A 26938-nucleotide genomic window follows, 5' to 3' on the forward strand; every position below is an offset into this window, starting at 1 on the left:
TTTCCCCTAGCTATGACATCTCATTTTACACTTTTAGAAAAGTTATCACATTTTATACCTGTTTCCTTATCCATTTGATCAGATACTGATTGAAAATCTTGCGGTTCTGACGACTGTGCTGGTGAGGAAGCTGTCTCAGTGGTACTCTGACTCTCTGTTTCCACCTGTCCTAACTCTCCTTCAATCATCGTAGTAATACCACGGACAAGGTCTAGCAAACAGTGGAATGCCACAGACATGGCATATCCTTCAGGAATAGTTGGAGGTTCCACTTTATCTAGCATTTCAAGGCTGAAATTATCAAGAAATTATAACATTAATAAGGCAACAGAAAAATGAAAACAACAACAACAAAAAAAAACCAACCCTGATATTTATATGAATGTTTTAAGGTTTACCAAAAAGCACTTACATGATTCATTTTATTGAATAATTCTCAAAAGAGAGCATTACAACTAATTGGTACATCACAGGATGATACTTTTAAAGTTGGAAGGAACCTCAGAAGACATTAATTTAAACCCTTTTATTTCAGAAATAAGGTTAAGTGTTTGCCCAAAATCATATAAGAAGGAAACTAGAGTCAGGACTTGAAATCTGCACTTAGGAAAATAAAATCAGGACACTTTTGCACTACACTGCATTACAACTATTTCTAAAAGGGAAAAGTAAATTAATTTTTCTTAATGATAAACTAAATTATATTTATACAAATTGAAATACTAAGACTTTGTTTCCTATTTCCTCAATAATCTGTCTTCCTCTCAGCAAGAGAAAAAAAACAGGCCAACTGCTGTATTTGTGACTTGTGACATACACATGAGGGAAAAAGTACAACCTAATATTACAAGTATAAAATATGCCCTATCAAGATTCTAAAATGTTTTGGCAATGGTTTAGATGCTTTAATCATGAAAATACACAAAATGAAAACTCACACAAAAAAGGGAAGGGCAACTAGGAGACAACTTCCAGATTCTGGCTGCCTCAAGGTGAGAGTAAATGCTGATGGTTCCCAATTGCCTCTAGGATCAAATATCAAATCCTGTTTGATACTTAAAGCCTTCCCTTAAATCTAACCTCATTACTAGCTTATGTGATTATTACTATAATTGCATCTAGAGTAGCTGGAGAGGAGTGAAAAGTAGAAAGGGGAAAGGAAAGGGAATAAGCATTTATTAAGCACCTATTACATGCCAGGTGGTGCTTTACAAATATCTCATGTGTAAGGCAGTTAGTTGGTACAGTGGATAGAGCACCAGCCCTTAAGTCAGGAGGACCCAAGTTCAAATTTGACCTCAGACACTTAACACTTCCTAGCTGTGTAATCCTGGGCAAGTCACTTAACCCCAATTGCCTCAGCAAAAAACAAACAAATAAAAACCCAAATATTTCAAATAATCCTCACAACAACCCTATGAGATAAGTTATCCCCATTTTACAGTTGAGGAAAATGAGACAGAGAGAGGTTAAATAAGACATAAGGAAATGCACCACCTCCTTTTGTTGGAGAGATGTGGAACTGTATGTGTGGAATATTGCCTAAAATATAATGGTTTATTTTAAGTAGATATTTTTTCCCTTTGACACAAAGAAAGGCTTATATATTGGGCTGGGGAATAGTAATAAAAAATGACTGATATTAAAAAGATAATAGAAATCCATATATATGAGTATATGAGTTAATGTGTCATATACACACATTCACTCATTTTTAAAAATTCCAAGTAAGCTTTGAAAAAGAATATGTATAATTCAGTTCTCTTTCTTCATAAAAACCTGAGGCCAAGACTTAGAACTAGTCACTTAACATCTTAGTCTCATTTTTTAAAACTATAAAATGAGGCGGTAGAACTCGATTGTGTTGATGGGGTCTACAGCTCTAAATCTCTAAAATCATCTGACTTTATTTCACTGTACCTAGAGGAGAGGAAATTAGCAACCTATTAAACTAAAAAAATTCATTTAATAAGATATTGTTATCTTCCATTACTAATAGGCATATCTAAGCATGGTAAAGAATTTTCATTCTACTTTTTTATTCTTATGTCCCCTTGTCATGGAAACTTTTGAAGTTCAGGACTAATTATTCAGAGGGAACTGGAGCAATGATATTCTGCACAATTATACTACACAAGAGAAGCATTACAGAGACTATCATCAGAGTAATATAAAATTAGAAACAAATTAAACTAATCACACAAAGACAGTGAGAACAAGCCATGTACTCCACTAGCATCAAGAGAACAAAAAGAAGGCCTCTCACACAACATCTGGACTCACTCTCAAAAGTTTATGATGAAGTCTAGTTTGGTTACAATCTGATCTGACAGAGAGAGAGTACCACCTTGAGAAAGTCACAGATCCATTAAAGTATGGCTTTTATTCCTCTTTTATAAATAAATACCAGCAAATGACCAATAGTAATGAGATCCAATAAAACACTGAATATCTTTGCTTCTGAAATACTGAGGAGAATCAAAACCATTAAGAAATCTCTAACAAAACAACAGGGTCACTAAAATAAACCAGTAAGAAAACAGCATGAACTAAAGACATTAGACATAAACAAAGATTAACTGATATAAATACACTGAGAGAATGGATGGCATTGGCTCTCTCATTCTTGCCTTGATAACCTTTAAAGTATATAATCAGTGAAAAATAACATGAAAAAAAGTTAGCTCCAAATTTAGTTCTCAAGAGTAGAACACTCAAAAATGTCACAACTAAGCTTTGAGTATAAGGATACAATAAAACTCTGTCCTTAACAGTAATATCTATTCTAGTGGGGAAAGATATATTAAAAAGCATTTCATGATGAAATATCATCCCCAATATCCTATTCCAAACAGAATAAATATTGCTATTACTTACTAGGTTGCTTTGGCACTCCCCTGGACTGTGACGGTCAAGATAGGTATCCAGGTTCCTCTATATTCAAAAGCAGGTAACACAGTAACACCTCCACCCAATCCCAACATTCCTGAGTTTGCTGGTGCTGAGGTTGGGCCACCAGAATTATTATTTCCTATGAAATAAGAAAAATTATTAACTTAATCTTCAATCTTCTTATTTATAAATGAAACTAAAAAGTCATTTGTTATAAGTTCCTTTAGTGTTTAAAGCTCTTTATTATCTGTTCCTAACATATCCTTTCTAAATTATACATTATTCCCTTTCTTGCTATCTTTATTCATAGTACTATATATCCCATCTATATGATTTTATACATCTTTCTTTCCTCTCTCTTAAAATATTGTTTTCTTCAAAACTTTACTCAAGCCATAACTTCAATGTGAAACTTTTCCCTGAATTTCCTCATATTACTACCTTCTTCCTTTTTTACCTTGTGTTTAGTTTTTATCTTTTCTATATACTAGTTTAGCTACATATTTATTTCCTCTGATAAATATCAACTGATTGTGCAGTAATTCATATGGGGGGAACATAACTTTTTTAAAGTAAAAAAAATACAAACAAACAATTACCAGCTTGATTTGTTGTAGTAGATGGAATCCCCGTCGCTGGGACAAGAAACAATGACTGGATGAAGGATCCCAATGCATTCACAATGTCTCGGAAAACCTTAGTAGAATGTTGTTTCATGTCATAAGATTGACAAAAGGACCTGCAAAATACTTTAAAATGTTTCTAAACAATAATATTTAGCCTCAAATCATGCTTAAAAAATGTCAAAATGGTATGCATTAAAGTTCCTTATTGCCAATCTTAGTGTTCTTCAAAGAGTTTATCATTCTAAAGAACTTGATTATCACTTGCTCAGTCTCAAATGACCAACTTCTCCTCCCACTGAAAGCCTTTTCTCTATCTCTCTGAATCCATATGCCCACTCATATAGTCTGACTTTGTTTGAAAAAATCCTTAATAAAGTGCAACAATTATTTCACTTTCTGATACCTGAAAACTCTCTCTGAGCCTCTGGGTTCCTACCTTAAAAGTTGAGGCTGCACACAAAGCCTGTGAATTGATTCCACTGCAACTGCTCTTAGCCACTGAGGTTTATCTGCATCCAGAAACTTCACTAGGAGTGAAAGAAATATCTCACATTCGGTTACCTAAAGGAAGAAACATTTAGAATATACAACAAATCTCTTAGTTAATTAACCTGATACCAGAATTTAACCACATTTTAAAATATACTCTTCAACTAATTCAAGTTGACAAGGAGAAGGAGTCCACTTGAAGGATTGTGTTTAGAAATACTAGAAGTGAAAACTGTTTTAATAAGTATTTCACTTATTTCAGACACTTTATAAAAATTCAGCAACTATTTGTTTTCTATAAATGTAAATACAGTACCAGAGGACCAAATTTCCTACACTTAACATTACAAGAAATAAATAGGTTTAAATTTAAGTAAAGAGTGCCATACGATGTTAAAATTTAGTATCAAGGTGTATCTATAAAGAGGATTATCAGGTGTCACCTTTTCATCACTGGCCTTTCTGATCCTCCCTCCCACCCCCAGTTGTTTTAGTGTTCGCTCTCTCTTGAAATGACTTGGAATATACTTTACATTTACTCTTCTATGCAAATGTTGTGGAAGCTTTTTAAGGGAAGGGATTAATATTTTCTTTGTAAGCTTAATGCTCAGCAAACTACCAAATTCATGGTGGGTGTTTTATAAAAGTGTGTTGGATTTGATATATTGTAATTTGATATATGCAAAATTGGAATCAAATACTTTAATGAGCCAAATGTGTTCATATTTTAATTAATATAAGAGAAACTATAAAAATTAAGGCATTGTAGATCAAAGTCAGATTTTTTGGAAATTCATTTTGTTACAGCAGAAAGAATATTGCTTCTGGTCAGTGGACCCTAGTTCAAATCCCACTTCTGGTGCTTACTACCTGTGTGTTCTTGAGTAAATCAACTAACCTCTCTGAGCCTCAGATTCCTCATCTGTAAAATAAGGAGGCTGGAGTAGCTGGTCTCTGAGATCCCTTTCAGCTCTAGACCTATGAGCCTATGATTTGTATGGTCACAAAGACTGAAAGAACCCTCACTGTTTCTACAACAGGACAAAAAACAACAGCAAAACATTTGATTTTCAATTAAATCTACTGCTAAAAATGGTACTAAAAAATGAAATGTTGAAGTAAACAGTGAACAGGTCTGACATTCTGACAATTATTTTAATTGTAATAATAAAATTGTTAATCTTTAGGGAAAAGATAGAATTTATTAATTTAAAATTTGAAAACAAAACAAAGTACAAACTATATTCATGTAGACTAAGACAACTCATTTAAAATTTTTAAAAAGGTTCTAAAAATAAAGTTCAAACCAGAAGTTATTGGAATAGTAAGAGAATCAATACCTTTTTATTTAAAAAAAAAAAAAAAAAAAAAAAAAAAAAAGGGGCAATTCAACAAATCCCTATATATTAAAATAGTATGAAAAATTTATCACAGAAGTAAATATATTAGTAATATACGCAGGAAAGAACACTGGATTTAGAGTCAGGAGACCCAGGTTCAAATATTGGCTCTGCTACTTAGTACCTATGTGACGTGACCTCAAGGAGTCACTACCTTTTGGGTCTCAATTCCTTATTGATCAAACGAGATAGTTGATAAGATGGCTTCCAAAGGCCCTTCTAGTTCTAATTCTATGTTCTTAAAAGCTTATTACTAAGAAATTTAATATTGTAATACATAACATGCCCAAATTTATATGAGATAATAAAATATAGGAAAATAGGATTTTATTTTAGAAGGGACCCTAGAAATCACCTGGTCTAACTTCTATTCTGTTTATTGATGGAGAAACTAGAGACCAATATTATTTTACTTGATCAAGGTCATACAGCTAATTAACAGAGTCAGGATTCAAACCTAAATTTTCTTTTTATTTTAGTTTTAGGGCTTGTTCCACTCTCCCCAATCAATCCTTAAGGCTGAAAGAAATCACTTTGCACCATGCTCTGACCATGATCTTGTTTCTGAGTTGATGTGGACATAAACTACAAGTGATAAAAAGCCAGGAGGCACCAACTCTCAAAAGTGTTGGGGTGGGGGTGGGGAGTGGGCAATTGGTAAAGATTTCATGTGCTGCTGGGGATTAAAAAAAAAAAAAAATCAGCCTTCATACCAACCATTTGTACATATGACATGGCACATTTTGCTTGCTTTGAGTATGTACCATACAAGAGTCATCAATTTTCAAAATACAAGAATACATCACACCTGCTCCTCCCTAAAAACTGAAAATGGAACTCATATATTGCCACTCTAAGTGTCCTAAGGACATTATGCCTTGGATATATAATTTATGATAATCTAAAACACTGTTTCCATTCTATTTTCTATGGAAAATGACACATCTTTTCAAAAGTATGTAGTAATTCTGTTTAAAATTATACCCATTATATCCATAATAAATTTTGGCTTACACAGTTACATTTCATGATTTCCCCCCAAAATATAACTTAAATATCTAACAATTAAGTATAACTTTAATACAGTCTTTTAATCAAGAATATCACAACATTCTATGAGAAACTCATGAAATTGCCTACGAGAAGTTCAGTGTGTATATGTTAAAATAAAAAGATATGGAACAGCTGTGATCTTGGTGCAGAGTGCCCACACTAATGAAATCTCTATCTTTTGACATATTAAGTAATTTCATTTGTTATAAGAGACATGGCAATTTTGCAAATAAAATGTAGACAGAGATATGGACTTTAGTTTTAGTCCTGGACTTCAAAATGTACTATATGATTTAGGATAAATCCCAAACTCTTGGCTTCAATCTATTTAACCATTAGATTTTATGTAAGTAAAAGAAAAAGTTATTAATTTTTATTAGTCTTTAAGGGGGACATGGGACAATTAACACAGACATGAGTAACACTGCCAATCCTGTCAGTCAATGTCATATTTCTTCACAAAATAAAAATATTGTATATACACAAAATTTAAAAATATAACCCATTTAAAAGATGACTGATTTAAAAGCTAACATCTCCAATGGATCAACTTCTAAAAGTGAGCCATCCCATGCACCTACACAATAAATTTAGCAACTAGTACTTACCAAAAGACTATAAAACTGCTTAATCAGAACTGAAACTACTCTCAGCAGACGCATACAAATAGGAAAATATGGTTTTTCAACTGGTGCAGGGGAAGATGAAGTACAGGAACCTTGTCTGAACTTGATATTTGGAGAGAAGAGCTTTATCACAAGTGGACACACCCTTTCTTTAAGAAGGAAGCTAAATTCTTGGTGCTGTAGAAGAACAAAAACTTCAATTAACACTTATTTAATAATTCTAAGGTAAAATGTCACTTGTTAAAAATTATTTAAGGATCAACATTAGAAACTCATGTATATAATTCCTAGTGACTTTACAATAATTATTAGACACTCTTCAGTTACTTTTTCAGTAAAGATCACATGGTCTAAATAACAGATAAAAATAAATTTATACTAAAGAGAACATTAAAAAGTTAAATGAGAAAATTTAGTTCTAGTAAGTATATCTTACAATTCAGTTTTATTCCATTCTGCAAATCTGTGTGTAAATATACACACTTAGAAAAGATTTAATGAATGATTTTTTAAACTGATGCTATAGTTTAGGTATACCTAATTACTTAAGAAAAAACAAATTACCCTAAAAATAAAGTGATATGATTATATAACATATATACTACTCGACTACTGATTGGGCATTCACAAAGATCTTCCTCTTCTATGTAATTTTGTCTTTAAAAAATTTCAGTTTACTGATGACTTAAAAACCATTCCTCCAAGTTAGCCATTCAAACAAAGTCTTTTAAGTTTGAATTGCAAAAAAATTTATTCTGTTTCAATTATTACACTATATAACAGTGTTTTCACTTTTCCATTTATTAGAGGAAGCTAGGTGGTATAAAGAATGAAGTACTGGACCAGGAGTCATGAAGTCCTGAGATCAAACCCAGCCTTAAATATTTACTAGCTATGTAAACCTAGGCAAGTCCCAAAAGCCTGTCAAACTCAGTTTTCTGATCTATAATAGGAATAACAAAAGATCCTACACAGCTCAAGGCTGATATAAAGATCAAATGAGAGAATATTATTTGTAAGGTGCTTTCCAAAACTTAATATGCTATATAAATACTAATTATGCTTATTTTTCATCCTATAATCATGTATTAACTAAAATTTTTAAAAGGACAAAAGGGATACCTAAACGAAATCGAGTCAACTTCTAAAAAATTTCACAAATAGTTTTTTGACATTCTAGAAGCAGCTAAGTAGCACAACATACAGAGTTCTGGACCTAAATCAGGAAGAGTTAAATCCAATCTGACACAGCACTGTGAACTTGGATTTAACCTCTGCTTCTGTTTTCTCAATAATAAAAGACAGCACCTATCTCCCAGGGTGGTTGTGAAAATCAAACAAAATAACATTTGTAAAGTACTTTGCATAATGCCTGGCATATAAATGGCACCCTATAAATGCTAGCTATTATGATTATGGAATGAAAATTAGCAGAAATTTCAGGATCTTCTAATTCTTCCTCTTTACCACATCAAGAGTCACATTAAAAAGATTAAGCATCAGAAATTTACTAAAGTTATAGTAGTAGAATTTAGCAGTTTGGAGAAAGGTAATTTTTGTTTGACATGGAGCACACTAAGGTATCTATTAGATCATTTTAAATTCAGTTTTTAAAAATATATAGATGAGCAGGATAAATTTTGCCTACATTCAAATGAATAAGAATTTACTAAGTATTCACTATACAAAATGCATTGTGCTAGCCATCAGGGATATAATGACAAAAATTAGACAATCACAGTAATTAATTAGATTTACAATCTAATGGGAATAAGATTTCATTCGATTTTGAACTCCTTAGGAGCAAACTCCAGGGACTGTAGTTTGCTTTTCTTTGTATTCCCAGTTCTTAATATAGTGTCTAGCACATAGTTGGTGCTAAATAAATGCTTACTGACTTATTAACAAGGTCAGCTTTAAGGAGACACAATGTTGAGCTCAGGGAACACCCAGTAGACAAATCTGATGGAACAGTAACGTGTGAAAGAACAAAACCATCAAATAAGCCTTGAAAAGATAGTTGAGAGTCATAGGTGGAGGACTTTAAATACTTGATGAGTTTGTATTTTCTCTTAAGAACAACAGGAAGCTGCTAAATGAGTTGGGACAGCATGGTAGAAAGGAGGCAATTCAGAAAGACCTCTGAGTTTCCTTACCAGTAATGGATACTAATATATCTTGAATCCACACTTGCCAGGATCGTTGTTAAGATTTAATGAACTAATATATGCAGAACAAACTGTCAACAACAATGTCCTTTACTTGTTGAGTTCAAGTCACAACTCAATTACATTGGCTGCTTTTTATGGTCCCTCTATAAACAGCACATTTTCTAACTCTATACATTCAGGAATGCTATTTCCCATTCCTGAAATGTACTCCCTCCCTCTCTCTTTGTTGAATGAAATTCTGCTAGTATTTCAAAACAGATGCAAATCTTGGGCCTCAAACTAGAATGCATGCTCACTAAGGGACAAAATCTTGCATTGCTATCTTCCTACTTGGAGCATGGTACCGTAGACTATACATAGCAGGTATTTAGTAAAGATTGAATGAGTTAATGATTTTTAAAAACATAAAATACTTTCATGTTTTTATAAAGTATGTTTAAGGAACCATACAATACAATTCTATGATTTTACTACTCTAAAGAGAATATAATTCACAGATGCTTCCATTCTAAGTTTATAAGGATAGTATTTTCAATAGTGAGTGTGTATGAATAATAGTGTGAGAAACAACTATTTCATAAAAAGATAACAGCCAAACTAGGATAACTAAATTCTTTACAAAAGCATTGGCATAAAAAATTTTACTCCATAATTCTAAAGCATATTAGTTTATTATTTTAATCAGTTTAAAATAAATAGAATATCTGAATCCAATTCTTCCTGTGCAACAAAAAATTCGGTTCTACACACATATATTGTATCTAGAATATACTGTAATATATTTAACATATATAAGACTGCTTGCCATCTGGGGGAGGGGGTTGGGGGAGGAAGGGAAAAAATCTGAATAGAAGTAAGTGCAAGGGATAATGTTGTAAAAAATTACCCATGCATATGTACTGTCAAAAAATGTTATAATTATAAAATAAAATAAAAATTAAAAAAAAATAATAAATAAAATAAAATAAAATAAATAGAATAGAAATAAATAAGGATTACTTCATTGTTTAAGTAAATTTGAAATGGCTTACTTGTAAAAAGACTTGTGGGAAATCATTCAAGACTGATTCTAATAGTTCAAGGCCAAAAGTTCGGGTCATTTCGGTCATTCCTACTAGCCAATAAGGAGCATCAGCATTAACCAACTGACAAAGATCCTAAGGATAAACAACAAAAATTGGTTGGAATTTTAAAAAAACATTAGGTCACACACATTTAATCAATTCTTAAAATTCCCTTTTATGTAATTTTTTTTTCCTGAATGAAAAATAAAAGTAGAATTACATCTTTTAAAATGTTATTTCCTATATGATATTTTCTAAAAAGCATAACTTAATGAGTATGTACATTACAGATGAGAAATTAATAAACACAAAATTTTTTCTTAAGAATCATATAATCATTGCCAATATATAAATACTATTTATAAGCATGCAGTTAGTTTGCCATTCTTTCCTAGTAGCAAAAATAAAAGTCTTTAATATAAGTATATCTTGTGTTATTCGCAAAAGGAATAATATAAGATGTGGTAATAGGGAGAGGGAAAAAGCCAGAATTCTGGATTTGCTGTAAAAAAAAAAAAAAAAAAAAAAAAAAAAAAAAGCCTAGTTTCAAATAGTGCCCATGACACCTAGGAGCAGTCTGATTATGGAAAAATACCTTTAACAGCTGAGTCTCATTTTCCTTATAAATAAAGTGGGGTCAGTGATATCTGTAGTACTTAGAGTGTTATTGTGAAATAGAAATAAAACAACAGATTATAAGGTATATTCTAAATTTGAAACAGCTATATAAATGTTACTCATTTTTACAGAGCCAGAGAAATTCTGGGTTTGAATCTTAATTTTACCTCTATCCGTGTCATCCTAAGCCTCATTTGCCTGATCTGCAAAATGTAGATAATAAATACCTTTGTGGTGAGGATCAAATGAGTAAAGTCAAATAATGCATTCTGAAAACAAAATGCTATGCAAATTTAAGTTGTCATTCTTATTTTTGAAAAGAAACAAAAATGGAATAAAATAAAATATAATTTAAACTAGTTCACACTAAATGAAATTTAATTTGTAATGTAAATAAGTACTTTCTGATTGATCTTTTATGTGTTCTGACTTAATCCAATTCCCTTAAGGAAGGAATATAATTTTTATACATCAACTATGTGGTACAAAACGAAAAAACCTTATACTCTACAAAAACTTTATCCTCTTCCTCATATCAGTTTTGTCCTTTTGCAGTGTCAATCTAAGACGTGTACTGATGAACACATTTAATAAGCAGTCAACTGTATGTCTAAAACTTCATAATGTGTGTATGTGTATGCAAGTTAATTTCAGAAAAGAAGACAGTAAGTAACAACTGAAACATTGGGGAAAGTCTCCTGCAAAAGGTGGGATTTGAGCCAGGTCTTGATGTAAATTAGGAAACTAAAAGTTAAGGATGAGGGGACCAAATGTATTCCAGGCACAGAAGATATCTACTACAAAATTTCTTCACCCATAAAATGGAATACTGATACAAGCTAGATGTATGTTGCAGGATTATTATAGAAAAGCATTTAATAATTGGAAAATAGTATGTTAATGTGAGATAACACTTTTTCTAATGAGAAAAATCAAACTAGACAAAGCTTCAAAGAGCATTAAGAAAAAATAACATAAAGTGATAAAAGCAATTTCTTTCATATGAATACCTGGAAAAGCATGTATGCATCTTTTGCACAGGGCTTCAGGGTACTCACAGAACGCCTATTGCTATTTCCTTGAACCAGCACTGGCTGCTCCACAACATCTACAATCAAACAGGATATGTTATGTGGATTCACAACAGAGTAGTATATCTTCACATTAATGAAGTGGAGTCTGAACAAGATATATTTCTAAATAGAATATCTTCTTAATTATTTTCATTATAATTTCAAAGAGATATTTCTCTTAAAACAAAAAAGACAATAGAACTGTCTACAATAGAATTCATTTGTAACTTTTTCTAACAAATGAGATCCTATTTTGATCAATAAATGGGAGATTTCCATAGTCCTAACAAGAAAAAACTCAAATGACAACTATTTGACTTAGTTTCTGAATGACAAATTTAAATAAAATAGAAATATATTAAATTTGCTACACAATTAACTCCCATTTCTATGACTATTCTTGTCAATTCTCATGTACTTAATGATTCATCAGTTACACAAGTGACATCTGTGATAAAAGCTCACTGCTTAACTATATTAGGAGGTCTCAAAAGGTGTATAGATTAATAAGATTCAGATATACAAGACATATAAATCAGAGTTATCCTGGGTTTTTTCTGAACATGATCCAAAAAATTATATAGGTTACACTAATTAGGATTAAATTAAAAAAAAAAAAATCAATAGTTCCATCTGGTGAAACTTTAAATTCTTTTCAGGAAAGGTAGTACAAATCAAATACGCCAAATTTGATAGAAATATTGCTTTAATAAAACAATCAGAAAGCCCAGAAACAGAACCTAAACCTAAAAAGATCTATTCTGTAGCTAAAAGCTTTCTTCAGGAAAAGTGAAGTTCATTTCTCTGAGAAAGTGGCATTATTATTAGTCACCAATATAATCCCAAAAGAAAACAACTAGAACAAAAATGCATTAAGGCAAGTGAAATAAGACAAACTCTCCATGGAAAAAAATTTACTCAGTCCATAATTTAATAACTGCATAAAGCAGAAAAAATATAAATAATCTTTTGAACTAATCTCCTTTACAGAAAAATAAGCCTGATGTCAGTAATTTATTTACTTAATATAATCAAAATGAAGAGACATATAGTTCAATCTACAGAAAAATATGCATATCTTTAAAAGTATTCTGTTAATATATCACCCCTCAAAACTCCAAATATCAATAACTGATGGGAAACCATGCTAATAAGAACTTATCTAACCACAAAATAATCCAAATTTACCTTTATGTCGTTCATCCTCAGCAACCATCCTCTCAAATACGACAGTAACAACTTGTCGTACAGTAGCAGCAGCTGTATTATTTGTAATATTATCTTTTGTAAAGTGCAAGCGAAAACAAAGAACAATTGCCTGAAAAAGCAATTTTTAGCCAATGAAAATAAAATTTAACATCATCTAATCATTTTGTATTTGAGGTAACAGAAAATTAAATAATTTCTGCTTTTGTACAAGCAGAGACATCTGGCAAACTTTATCATAACATAAATCTAGGAAAATAAAGACAACATCTTTATTGAAGAATGAGATAGATGTTCTATATAAAGTTGTGTGAGTATGTTAATAAAATACTACTATTTAAAAGGATACAATGACGCAAAAATGTGAATTTTACCTTAACAACATGGAATGTCAGAAAACAAAATATTCAACTAGCTGGGACAGAGAAGACATAGAAGGGAAGACATGATTAATGTTGAGGAAGGAACCTAAATTATATTTGGCTTGGGAAGAAGGAGCCACAGAGAACATTTGCACTAGGGCAGTATATCCTCCAGGGCCTGAGCAAAAAACAGAACAAAAGAAAAGGCTCTCCTATTCCCAGCATCCCTTAGACTGGCTTCTTAAGTTTAGAGCAAAAGATCTGACAGGGAAGAGAGGCCTCAACCCCTCCCCTTTCAACATAAAAGGTCCCTTTCAAACTAATGTGTATTCATTTTGTAGCATATGCTCACATGTTATCTCCTTGATTAAAATGTAAGATCTCTGAAGGCAAGAAGTTTAACCCAACAGATAGCACAGTGTCTAATATATAATACACATTTAATGAATGCTGACTGATTGATGATAAAGTAGATTTATTTTCTAGGCTAGCTTTAAGTTAGTCTAGTGATTTCAAGAATCATTTTCCAGCCATACAAAGACTTTCCTCACCTACTTGCTGATACATGAAACTCCTTTTAACAGTTTATGGGTTCAGGTTTAAAACTAAGAGAGATCAGAGTTCAGTCCTCATTTTACAGATGGAAAAAACTGAAGCCTGGAAGTTAAGTTACTTAAATGTCGCATGGCAGTTGCCAAAGCTTTTCATCCACACTTAGTTATAAAAGAAAATGCTCTCATTAATACTCATTTATTTTGAGTTCTCCCTCTTAAACTTACTAATTGTATGACCATAGGCAAGTCATCTAAACTCTTAGCCTCAGATTTTTTAACTGCAAATTAGGGATGATAATGATGCTTGTCACAGATAAGTAGATCTCACAAGGTTAGGGTGTGAGTAAATAATAACAATTTGCACATTCTAAATTACTTTATATATGTCAGCTGTTATTACTAAACAATTTTAAATAAAAGTCATTTTTAGAAAAAATATGTAATACTACATAGCTTATTATTAAAAATTATATTAAGATAAAACATAACTTATGCTGGCATTTTACTTAATGGTAAAACTTAGAGGAAAAAAACACTGCTGATCCCTGGGTCTATTCTGTAATTACTAGCCAAAATAATGTCCACACTAAAGCTGTATTTAATTCCAATAAATGCAGTTCTTTCTCCAGAAACTGGTTTGAATTAAACAGACTGTGTCAGAGAAACAATTTGATGGGGCAGAAAAGATTCCTACCTTAGAGAGGGCTTCATCATGAACTACAGTATTGGTTGTTAAAAGAACAAGAACTGTTTGAAGTAGCTTTAGTTCTTCAAGGCTATTTTCCATCAGCTGCCAAAGCATATTAATAATGTTCCCCGCTGCAGTCTGTAAAATAGCAGATTATGTCATTTGTTAACAATGAAATAAAATACATCTGTTTAAGCTATATGCAAAACATTGAATGATATGACCTAAAGATTAGGAAGGATTTAAAACTATCAGTTCACCTTTTCATAGGATGAGGAACAAGAGACCCCTAGAGGTTAATTAAGTGACTAGCTCACAGTCACTCACATAAGTAAGCAGCAGACTCAGGTCTGAACCTAGGTACTTTGCCTCCTAATATTTATATTACAAAAATCTTCGATTAAAGAGCAAGTTCACAAATAGTGCCTCTCCCTAAAAAGAGATATTTTTGTGACTATCACACTGGTTAAAGAAAAGTCAGCATGGTATAATAGAAAGAAGGCTGGACTTGGAATCCAGAAGACTATGGGTTCAAGACTTGGCTCTAACAGTACATAATAACTAGATGTCCCTGAATACAGCACTTCTCTCCAGAGCCAGGGTTACTCACTTATTATATTAAATTACAAAGTAGCTAGCAATTTGCCTAAGTAGAGGGAGATTCTGTACCAGAAGCTTCTAACATCAGAAAATGTTTCACTAATACTATAGTGATATCAGAGACCAGATATCTAAGATATCAGAAGGAATATCCTCTCACTTTCCAAATAATACACACAAAATGACTAATATCAATCGTTCCTTTGTCATTGCATCCTTTCTCATTTATGTCAACTAGTTTTGGAAAGGTTTAACTTTTCTCCTACAAAAATATTTAAGTAGCACCTACTTCTCCTCACTATGCTTATAAGTGGAAATGTTCAAATATGAATAAAGTTTATAAAAATATCTAATCAAGAGCCAGCTGATTATAATGAATACTTTTTCTTCAAAGTGTTGGTCAAATTTTCCTTTTCTGCTATTATTTCCTCATTATCTTTATAATTAATTTCCTAAAACAAATTATCTCTTCCATTTTATAAATAAATATGGGTTTATGTCATTTCAATATTTTTCTATAAATATGCATCAATACCTTAGGAATCCACAACTTCAATGATATGGGTATAACCTCCCAAAAAGAAGGGCGTGAGTTGTTACAGCCAATTAAAAAAATCATCAATGTATGCTAAATTGTTGTGTTGCACATAAGCTACACCAAAAGGGTCAACACATAATATGAAATGAATTAGGCTTGGTACTGCACAGCAAGAAGTATTGCTTTATAACAATTTTTCTGGGATCCTTCAGAGCAAAGAATTAAGATATGCTGATGAAAATCTATAAGGCAGCATTGAATACAGTTGAATAACATCAGGTTTCACGTTGGAAAAATATTGTTATGTAGCTCTAAAAAGATACAGAAATCAGTGTGCAGCAAAAAAATTTATAGTCTATAAATTCATCAAGTCCTTTTTTTCTCTTTAAACAAATTATTGAACTTAGACATATCTAAATTATTTACAAATCTTTTCATAGCAATTAACTTTAGGAAACAATGTAAATATACTCTTTGATTATAAAAATTCTAATCTATTTTATAGGACCTTGATATGTAAGATCATAAATTACTTGAGTAAAGAAATATGTAATCTTTAATAAATACAAATCAACACATGTACCTTATACATATAATACATATATCATATATATTTAATACATACAAATAATACATACAAATGCTGTTTTAAAAAACATTTTATAATATAATAATTTCCCTGAATTTAAATATCTTCATGAAATTTGTATTCTAAAGTAAAAATCAAGCATGTTTTCTTCCCCACTTATAAAAATCCATTTTATCCTATTTCAAAGAAAAACGTACAGGTATTATGCCTCTCTTACCTCAGAAACAACTTCATGTGACATAAGCCTCTGAATGGCTGCTAGACACAGCTGAGTGATCTTTGGTTCCTTGGTTCCACATCCCATTAAGAAAGGCTGAACAACCTCTGAGCTGTTCTCTTTTAAAGCTTTAAATATATATAAAGTAAATGAGTAAATAATCTATAACTCTAAATAGGTTTACTCAAAGATTATTAGCACTGATATCCTTAATTAAAATAATTTCTTAATAAAATACCAAATAAAAAAATCACAACTCATAACAGTGATAAGAATATTATACTTGAAATCAGGTGGTCTAGTTCTCCTGAACTCAGTCCTGCTATGTGATCTGAACAATTTAACCTTTTTGTATCTCAATTTTCTCACCTGAATGGACTGAATAAAAGGAACTCTAAGGTCCTTTCCAGTTCTAAAATGTTCTTTCTCGGTGAAAATTAAAAACTTGTGGTAAGAACAGAAGATTCTGAAAGAAAGCATTGGGGTTTTGCACTCATTATTTGTATTTAGTGCCAACTTAAATTTTATCCCTTCTATAATGTCAGGTGCTACCTTCCTTTTGAGGATCACATTATTTTCTACTCTTCTTATTGCAGAAGGGAGCCCATAAATGTCATAATTTTAAGATATAAATTTAGATTTGAATAGAAAAAAAAAAAATTTTTTTTAAAGAACACTTTTGGGGCAGCTAGATGGCGCAGTAGATAGAGCACCAGTCCTGAAGTCAGGAGAATGTGACTTCCTAGCTGTGTGACTCTGGGCAAATCACTTAACCCCAGTTGCCTCAGCAAAAAAAAAAAAAAAGTACATTTTTGAGACTATAAATCATCATCACCAAATTAGTCAAGTAAATACTGGATATCTCTCCAGATGTAATACTAATATTCATAGCATAGTATCACATAGAAACCAAATACACATCATGTATCAGGAAACAAAAAAAAAATCTAAAATACAAACAAAATAACCTTTAAAGAGCAATTTAGTAACAGAGTGAGAGAGGATATAAGTGCTATAAGCCAAAAAATCATAACATGTTCAGAAACTAAGAAAAAAGCAATTTAATCTGGATAGGATTTAGGTCAGGGGGGAAGGGAGAGAAACATAAAACATTTCAAACAACTGCTTTTTCAATTATGAACCAGAAGTTTAAAGCTTTATTTAAAAAATAATTCCACAAGAAATGGAGTTCAAAAATAGTCAACAATCAATATATTCCAGTTCTATTTCATGGTTATTAGAGGGGTATGGATAGAAAAATAGATTGAGGATAGACAAACATAGAAAAGACAAAAATATAAATGGAAAAATGGAAAACACCATTGAATTTGAAGTCAAAAGGACTTGAGTTTGAATGCTGGTTCTATTTAAATCTTAAATTCCATTAAAATGGAATCTGAACAAATCACTTAACTTCACTGGAAGTCAATATCCACACCTGTGACAAAGGACTGAACCAGATGCTCTATAAGGTAACATCCAGACCTAAATCCCATAATACAAAACCTATGTTATAAAGTGAATCATATCTAAAATATTCTTCAAATGAATTTATCTGAATCTCCTTTTAAAAATGGCTTATGATGAAAGATTTTGTTAAATAAAAACTTCTCTGAAAGAGGACTATCAATCATGTGAAAGGTTACTCCATTATAACCAAGTAATAAAGGTTATATTATTCTCCAATAGAAGAAATATAGTCCAAGACCTTAACTTAATAAACTCAAAATGGATGTGTGAACTAAATATTAAAGATCATAGGGACAAGGATAGAGACAGACTCAGCATTTCACTGATACAGACAATTCTCTAATGAGGAAACTCTTACCTGCACCTTTTCTATAACATACTTTCAGAGAACTGCCTACAACACTGAGAGATTAAATGATTTATCCTAGGTCAAACAGTCATTATGTGTCAAACTAAAACTCAGGAATTTCTAGACAGTTCTACTACTGTCACTGCTCCATGTTCTCATAAATTAAAGATTATTTTCAAATTAGAAAAGAACCAGATGAAATACATTTCACAGCTCTGGCTGGAGATACATTCTTGCAACATCACTGTGATTACATGAAACAGAAAAACTTCTGCACAAACAAAATGCAGTAAGGACAAGAGAAGAATCTATGGAAAAATCATTGTATCAAATATTTCTGTTAGGGAACTGAAATTCAAGATATATGGAAAACAGAAAGATTTAAGAACAAAAGTCACTTCTTCCCCAAGAGGTCAGAGAACATAAGCCAACAATACTCAAAAGAATATTAAATTGCTAACAATCATCTGAAAGACTGCTTTTGAATCATTAGTAAAAAGATAAATGAAAATAAAAGAAATCTGAGCTTTCAACCATACAATAAAAAAATTTATTAAAGACTATAATATTCAATATTGGACACATTGTAGAAGGTCAAGGACATTAATGTATTGTTGGTGGAGCAAAAATTCAATAAAGTATTTTGTAATTATGCAAAAAAAAAAATAACTAAAGTGTCCAAAAGCAGAGATCCTATTACTAAGCTTATATCTCAAAGAGGCCAAATGACAAGAAAGAAAAAGAAAAAAGAAAAGAAAAGAAAACCTAGACATAACAAAATATGTACAGTAGGACTTTTTGTGAGAACAAAAGTGGAAAATACCCAATGATTGGGGAATGGCTAAACATTTTATAATTCAAAATACAACTGAATACTATTGTGCTATAAGAAATAAAGAGAATGAATCTGGAAGTATGGAAAGATGTATATGAACTGATATAAAATGAAATAAATGTGAGTCTAAAAAACCCACACTTAAAAATCATTATCATAATGATCCATCTTATCCTCATAACTATCCTGGGAAGTAAGTGTTATCATTATCCCCATTTTAAAGACTGGAAAATTGAATTCAGGCAGAGAGTTAAGTGACATGCACAAGCTCATACAACTAGAGAATTTAAGAGTAGATTTAGGGGGCAGCTAGGTGGCGCAGTGGATAGAGCACCAGCCTTGAATTCAGGAGGACCTGAGTTCAAATCTATCTCAGACACTTAACACTTCCTAGCTGTGTGACCCTGGGCAAGTCACTTAACCCCAGCCTCAGGGAAGAAGAAAAAAAAAAAAAAAGAGTAGATTTAAACTGAGGCCTTCCTGGTTCCAGCACTCTATATAATGAAGCAACAATCACCATCAATCCAAATGTAAGGCTAAAAAATGATAATGACCAAGCTTGCTTTAAAAAGATATATAAAAAAGCACATCCCTTAGCTTTAAAGATATAAAACACTATGGGTATGGAACATGGCATAAAATTTCAGATCTTTTTCCATTATATTGGTTAGTTATGCTGACTTGCTCTTCTCTCTTTTTTTTTTTACTCTTCATTTTAAGTAATGGCTCCCAGGGAAGGGCAGAAGTAAGGGATACATTGGGAAATGTAGGTGAGATAAAAACAAAGATTTCAATAAAAATTTATTTTAAAAAAATGTCCACAATCTTTTGATCCAGAGCTGGTAGGTACATACCACAAGTCAAAGATAGATAGTCCCAACAAAATTCATAGCAGCACTTTTTGTTAAAAGCAAAGAATTGGAACATGAAACCCATTGTTTACATTGTTACATAAATGTAATTCTGGCCACAGAAACAATACAGTAAAGCATGGAAGATTTATATGAACAAGATGAAAAGTAAAGATAATCGTGAAAACAATTTACACAATGACTACAACAACATGAATTAAAAGAACAATAACATCCAAATACAATGTGATTATAACAACAAAAAAGAAAAGAGAAAATGTAGTCCCTTTCCTTCTGTGCAGAATATAATAAATATATTATGGTTATGTAATATTGTATATGCTGTCAGACTAGGCTGATATGTTCATCAGTTTTGCTATAGCACTCTTTATTATTATCTGTTATGAGAAATTCTTTGGGGAGAAAAGAAGGGAAGACCATATTTGAAAGTGACAATGATGTAAAAACAAAGATAAGAAAAACTGAAAAGAAAAAACTTTCAGTTATTATTTCAATATGTTTTAGATTTTTCATATCTGTTTTTTAAAGCAAGGGCACAAAAGGTAATTCTAAACCTTACTTAAAATACAGATTTTTTTAACTTCTACTAATGAACTGGCTTTAAAAAAATTCCTAAGGGAAAAGAAAATTTCAAGATACTGAAACATATAAAAGTAATGTACAATATTTTAAAATGGTACTTAAATTGTATCCTTTAATATATTTTTATAATGATCAAATGGAGTTTCATTAATCAAAGAATCATAAACAAAAGATGAGACACGAAAGTTGTTTTTAAAGTTGTTTTCAGGAAAAAAAAAAACAATAAATGGAATAATCTGTACTATCTATAAAGAATTCACAAAACATGTTTAAATATGTTTCCAAAAAAAATTGCTTGTAAAGCATCCACAATAGGAATAACAAGACCTGACACTACCACTAATACTTAAGTGACTCTAAACAAGAAAGCTTTCCTAAGTTTTAGTTTCCTCATCTCCAAAGTGAAGAGGTTGAACATAAATAATTTATATTCTCTTCCCAATCTAACATTCTGGGGGTCTATATATTCCATAATGTGCAAACTTTAACAGAACTAATCTAAGAGATGAAAAATATCATAAAGGAGCAATTTTTCTAAAGCTGAGCAAGGTTGAAGTTTAGCCCTATTTCCTTTATCTCAGGATCACAATCCACATTAAAAATTTTCCATGTTAATGCTTCAATGCAAACCTGATGTAAATTTAGCAATGTGAAATGAAAAGAGGTTATTGTAGGGCCTATTAAATTCTGCGTATCACACTCCATTTCACATTATCTCTTTTATAATTATCATGACTCTTCAATGCAATTTGGTCTTAGATCCAAAAAGAATTCCTAGAAGAGCTTAAAAACAACTTAAAGAAGAAAATTAGATAAGTTAAAAAAAATGGGAAAAAGAAATAAAAGTAATGCAGCAAGAGACTCATGAAAAGAATTGATAACATGGGAAAAGATATACAAAAATTTACCAAGGAAAATAATTCTCTTAAAATTAGAATTGACCTAAAAGAAAAATACAAAAGCTCACTGAAGAAAATAATTCCTTAAAACTGGAATTGAACAAGTTGAAATTAATTACTCTATGAGACATCAAGATATGATAAAATCAAAAAAGAAAAAAAAAGAAAATGGAAAGTTGCTCATTGGAAACAACTGATCTAAAAAATTGATCTAGAAGAGATAACATAGGAAGTAATGGACTACATGAAAGTCATATTTGAAAAAAAAAAAAAAAAAAAAGTCCAGACTACATCTTTCAAGAAATTATTAAAGAAATCCAAGGAAAAAATAACACAAGAAATCAAAAAGAAACAATTTAAATACTGTGGATCTACAATCAAGATTACACAGAATTTTGCAGCTTCTACATTAAACAATCAGGATTTACAATAATGAAATACTAGAAGGCAAAAAATCACCTACCCAGCAAAACTGAATATAATCTTTCAGGGAGGGGAAATGGACATTTCAGGAAACAAAGGACTTTCAATTATTTCTAATTAAAAAAGACCGGAGCTGAATAAAAAATCTGACCTCCAAATACAAGTCTCAAGGGAAAGAAAGATAAAATGATTAAAAAAGAAACAAGGAAATCTAAGAAATTCAATAGTTAAATGTTTATTTTTTATAAGGCAAGATAATATCTATAACTCAACTTTAACTGCATTGGAAGAAGGGGAAAGAGTGAATGTGGAAATTATTCCACAAGAACTATTATTAATAAAGGTAAAGATGGGGAGAGGAAGAGCTTAAATCTCATTCTCCCCAAAACTGGCTCAAAGAAGGAAGAACATATATACTCAGTTGGATATAGAAATCTATATTACTCCATAAGGAAGTAAAAAGGATGGGATAAAAGGGGTAGGAGGGATTGATAAAAGGGAAAGTATGCTGGGGAAATTGTCAATCAAAAGTTAAATACTTGTGAGGAAAGGAGGGCTGTGTGTGTGGGGATAAATAAGTAAAAAACAACATGAAGGGAAATACATAGTTTTTTGTTATAATTACAAATGTAAATGGAAAGAACTTACTCACAAAATGAAAGTGGATAGTAAAAACTAGAATGCTGTAATATATTGTTTACAAGAAACAAAGACACATAGAGTAAAGGTAAGTTGGGTTTTAAAGGTATCAAGAAGCTAAAGCAGAATCTTGTTTCAGCTGAAGCAAAAAAAAGCAGGATTAGCAGCAATCATGATTATGGACAAAAACAAAAATAGATCTAATTAAAAGAGATAAAAGAAGGAACTATTTTGCTAAAAAGTTCTAGAGAAAATGAAGTTATATCAAATACTAAAGATGTATGCACCAAATGGCACAGAATCTAAAATTTAAAATTAGCTAAATAAATTACTAAGGGAAGACCTCAATTTTCCCCTCTCAGAACTAAATAAATCTCACAAAAAAAATAAACAAGAAAAATTTAAGGAGATGGATAAAATTCTGGAAAAGGTGGACATCATAGATCTTTGGAGAAAAGTGAATGGGAATAGAAAGATATATAACCTTTCCTTAGTAACACATGGCACCCTACACAAAAACTGACCATATATTAAGACATAAAAACTCTTACAACCAAATGCAGAAGAGCAGAAACTGCAAACATATCCTTTTCAGATCACACTGCAATAAAATTATATTCAATAATGGAAAATGGAAAGATTAAAAATTAATTGGATATTAAATAATCTAATCCTAAAAATAAAGTGGGTCAAAGAACAAATCATAGACGAAATCAATAATTTCACTAAAGAAAATGATAATAATGAGGCAACATACCAAAATTTATGGGATGTAGCCAAACTGGTACTTAAGAAAAAAATTTTATTTCAAATTGCTTACATCAATACAATAAATACAAAGCAGAACAATGAACTGGGAATTCAATTATAACAAAAAACAACTAGTAAAAGAACAAATTAAAAATTCCCAATTAAATACTAAATTGAAATCTTGAAAATCAAAGGAGAGATTATTAAAACTGAAAGGAAGAAACCTATTGAACTAATAAAATAGAAATTAGTTTTGAGGGGGGAAAAAAAACAATAAAAACCACTGGCTAATTATTTTTAAAAAAAGAAGAAAACTAAATTTTTTGTATCAAAACTGAAGGATTAATTTACCATAAATGAAGAGGAAATTAAGACAATTGTTAGGAGCTATTTATATGTCAGTATCTAATGAAATAAATTAATATCTTAAAAAATTGGAAATAAAATACTTAAATAATCTAATCTTAGAAAAAGAAATTGAACATACCATAATGAGTTTCCTAAATAAAAATCTCCAGGACCAGAAGGATTCACAAGTGAATTGTACCAAACACTAAAAACAATTAATCCCAATATTATACAATTATTTGGAAAAATAGCCAATGAAGGAGTTCTATCAAATTTCTTTTATGACACAAATATAGTGCAGTTACCTACCCCAGGAAGAGCCAAAAAAAAAAAAAAAAAAAGACAAAGAACATTATAGATCAATTTTCTGTGAGAAAAAATGCATTTAAACAATTTATTCCAATCAGTATTAATCAATTTGAAAGAATCATGTTAAAGTTCTGTACCTGTTTATAAGAAGCCAAATAAAAGGCCTTCCAACCTTGTTTTTATTCATTATGGTGTCCAAGTCCACTCTGGTAGAAGTGATTCAACTATGTGGAAAGTCCTCCAACATACACATAACACACATACACACATTTTTTTTTTCCCCTGAGACAATTGGGATTAAGTGACTTACTTGCTCAGGGTCACCACAGCTAGGAAGTGTTAAGTGTCTGAGGCCAAATTTGAACTCAGATCCTCCTGATTTCAGGGCTGTTGCTCTATCCACTGAGCCATCTAGCTGCCTCACATATTTTGGCATTTCTTGCAGTCTCTTGTCCAACAGAAGCAGGCGAGCATCTTATTACCATGTAGTCAAATACCCCATGCTTCATCAACCTGTGATAGTTTGGATTATAGTTTCTCCTAAAGAGAAACCTATTTATCTTATTATCACCTATTCTTTAGAGCTATTTCTTGCTTCATTCACCTCATGAACTTGCTGACATTATTTTGCTTATTTTAAATTTTGTGTCATGTCGATCAATAGAATTAATCTATATCTGGTATAGCTGTTCCAGAATGTCTACATAATTAGCTCTATAAAAACAGGGCCCTGGAAGGAGGCAGGATCTCAGATAGTGAGGAAGATCTAAGTTCCACTTCATTAGAGACAACAATGAACACATTAATACAGTGCCATTGGCTCAAAGTTCTGCCTCAATTTATTTTATTGTTGATGGAAGACTTTTAATCCCAATGCCAGCAAAGAAACTACAGTAATATATAGAGAGAGCATATACGCTGATATAAAGAACAATTAATCCCAATACAACTATTTGGAAAACTTGGCAATAAAGAAGTTCTACCAAATTTCTTTCATGACTAGGATTTATACCAGGAATGCAAAGCTTATTTAATACTAGAAAAACTATCAAACATTTTGGCACATACAGGTCCCTTTCCGCTCTTTGGTATTTCTTTGGGATATAAGCCCAATAGCAGCAATGCTGGATCAAAGAGTATGCACAGTTTGATAACTTTTTGGGCATAGTTCCAAATTGCTCTCCAGAATGGCCGGATTCTTTCACAACTCCACCAACAATGTATTAGTGTCCCAGTTTTCCCACATCCCCTCCAACATTCATCATTAGTTGTTCCTGTCATCTTAGCCAATCTGACAGGTGTGTAGTGGTATCTCAGAGTTGATTTAATTTGTATTTTTCTGATCAGTAGTGATTTGGAACACTCTTTCATATGAGTGGATATAGTTTCAATTTCATCATCTGAGAATTGTCTGCTCATATCCTTTGACCATTTATCAATTGGAGAATGGTTTGATTTCTTATAAATTGGGATCAGTTCTCTATATATTTTGGAAATGAGACCTTTATCAGAACTTTTAACTGTAAAAATATTTTCCCAATTTGTTACCTCCCTTCTAATCTTGTTTGCATTAGTTTTGTTTGGACAGAAACTTTTTAGTTTGATGTAATCAAAATCTTCTATTTTGTGATCAATAATGATCGCTAGTTTTCCTCTGGTCATAAATTCCTTCCTCCTCCACAGGTCTGAGAGGTAGACTATCCTCTCCCAAAGAAATACTAAAGAGGGGAAAGGGACCTGTATGTGCCAAAATGTTTGTGGCAGCCCTTTTCATAGTGGCTAGAAACTGGAAGATGAATGGATGTCCATCAATTGGAGAATGGTTGGGTAAATTATGGTATATGAAGGTTATGGAATATTATTGCTCTGTAAGAAATGACCAGCAGGAGGAATACAGAGAGGCTTGGAGAGACTTACATCAACTGATGCTGAGTGAAATGAATAGAACCAGAAGATCGCTGTACACTTCAATGTTGTATGAAGATGTATTCTGATGGAAGTGGGTATCTTCAACATAAAGAAGATCCAACTCACTTCCAGTTGATCAATGATGGACAGAAATAACTACACCCAGAGAAGGAACACTGGGAAGTGAATGTAAATTGTTGGCACTACTGTCTATCTACCCAGGTTACTTATGCCTTCAGAATCTAATACTTAATGTGCAACAAGAAAATGGTATTTACACACATATATTGTATCTAGGTTATATTGTAACATATGTAAAATGTATGGGATTGCCTGTCATCAAGGGGAGGGAGGGGATAATTTGGAAAAATGAATACAAGGGAGAATAATATAAAAAAAAAATTACTCATGCATATATACTGTGAAAAAAATTATAAATTTAAAAAAAAAAAAAAAGACAATTCTAATAGATTTGGGATGAAAAATGCCATCTGAATCCAGAGAGAGAACTATGGAGACTGAATGTTGATTAAAGCATAGTATTTTCACTCTTAAAAAAAAAATACTAGAAAAACTATCAACATAACTAACCATATCAATAACAAAACTAACAAAAATCATAAAATTATTTCAATAGATGCAGAAAAAGCCTTTCACAAAATACAGCACTCAGTTAAGCCTTCCCAATACAATAGGGGTGAAATAAGGATACCAGTTATCATCTCTAATATTTAATGCTGGACTAGAAATGTTAGACATATCAATAAGAGAAGAAAAAGAAATTAAAA

The 26938-nt window shown here is 31.4% G+C and overlaps 1 protein-coding gene across 5 annotated transcripts in view; it reads right to left on the reverse strand.

The window, feature by feature from the left end:
• The window catches only part of MON2 (MON2 homolog, regulator of endosome-to-Golgi trafficking), a 119814-nt gene that overhangs the window by 72872 nt on the left and 20004 nt on the right, over window positions 1-26938 (reverse strand). For 4 of the 5 annotated variants that reach the window (XM_074269764.1, XM_074269763.1, XM_074269765.1 and 1 more), the window contains exons 3-12: window positions 16767-16894; window positions 14829-14960; window positions 13201-13330; window positions 11950-12047; window positions 10289-10414; window positions 7069-7263; window positions 3955-4079; window positions 3492-3631; window positions 2878-3031; window positions 59-291 (exon numbers count right to left, since the gene is read on the reverse strand). In XM_074269764.1, coding sequence (XP_074125865.1) covers window positions 59-291; window positions 2878-3031; window positions 3492-3631; window positions 3955-4079; window positions 7069-7263; window positions 10289-10414; window positions 11950-12047; window positions 13201-13330; window positions 14829-14960; window positions 16767-16894 — 1461 coding nt within the window. Of the gene's footprint in view, window positions 1-58; window positions 292-2877; window positions 3032-3491; window positions 3632-3954; window positions 4080-7068; window positions 7264-10288; window positions 10415-11949; window positions 12048-13200; window positions 13331-14828; window positions 14961-16766; window positions 16895-17135; window positions 17233-26938 lie in introns of all 5 variants that reach the window. The other variant, XM_074269766.1, reaches the window with a different exon arrangement.

This window comes from Sminthopsis crassicaudata, chromosome 5 (genome assembly GCF_048593235.1).
Source record: "Sminthopsis crassicaudata isolate SCR6 chromosome 5, ASM4859323v1, whole genome shotgun sequence".
Classification (NCBI taxonomy): Eukaryota; Metazoa; Chordata; class Mammalia; order Dasyuromorphia; family Dasyuridae; genus Sminthopsis; species Sminthopsis crassicaudata.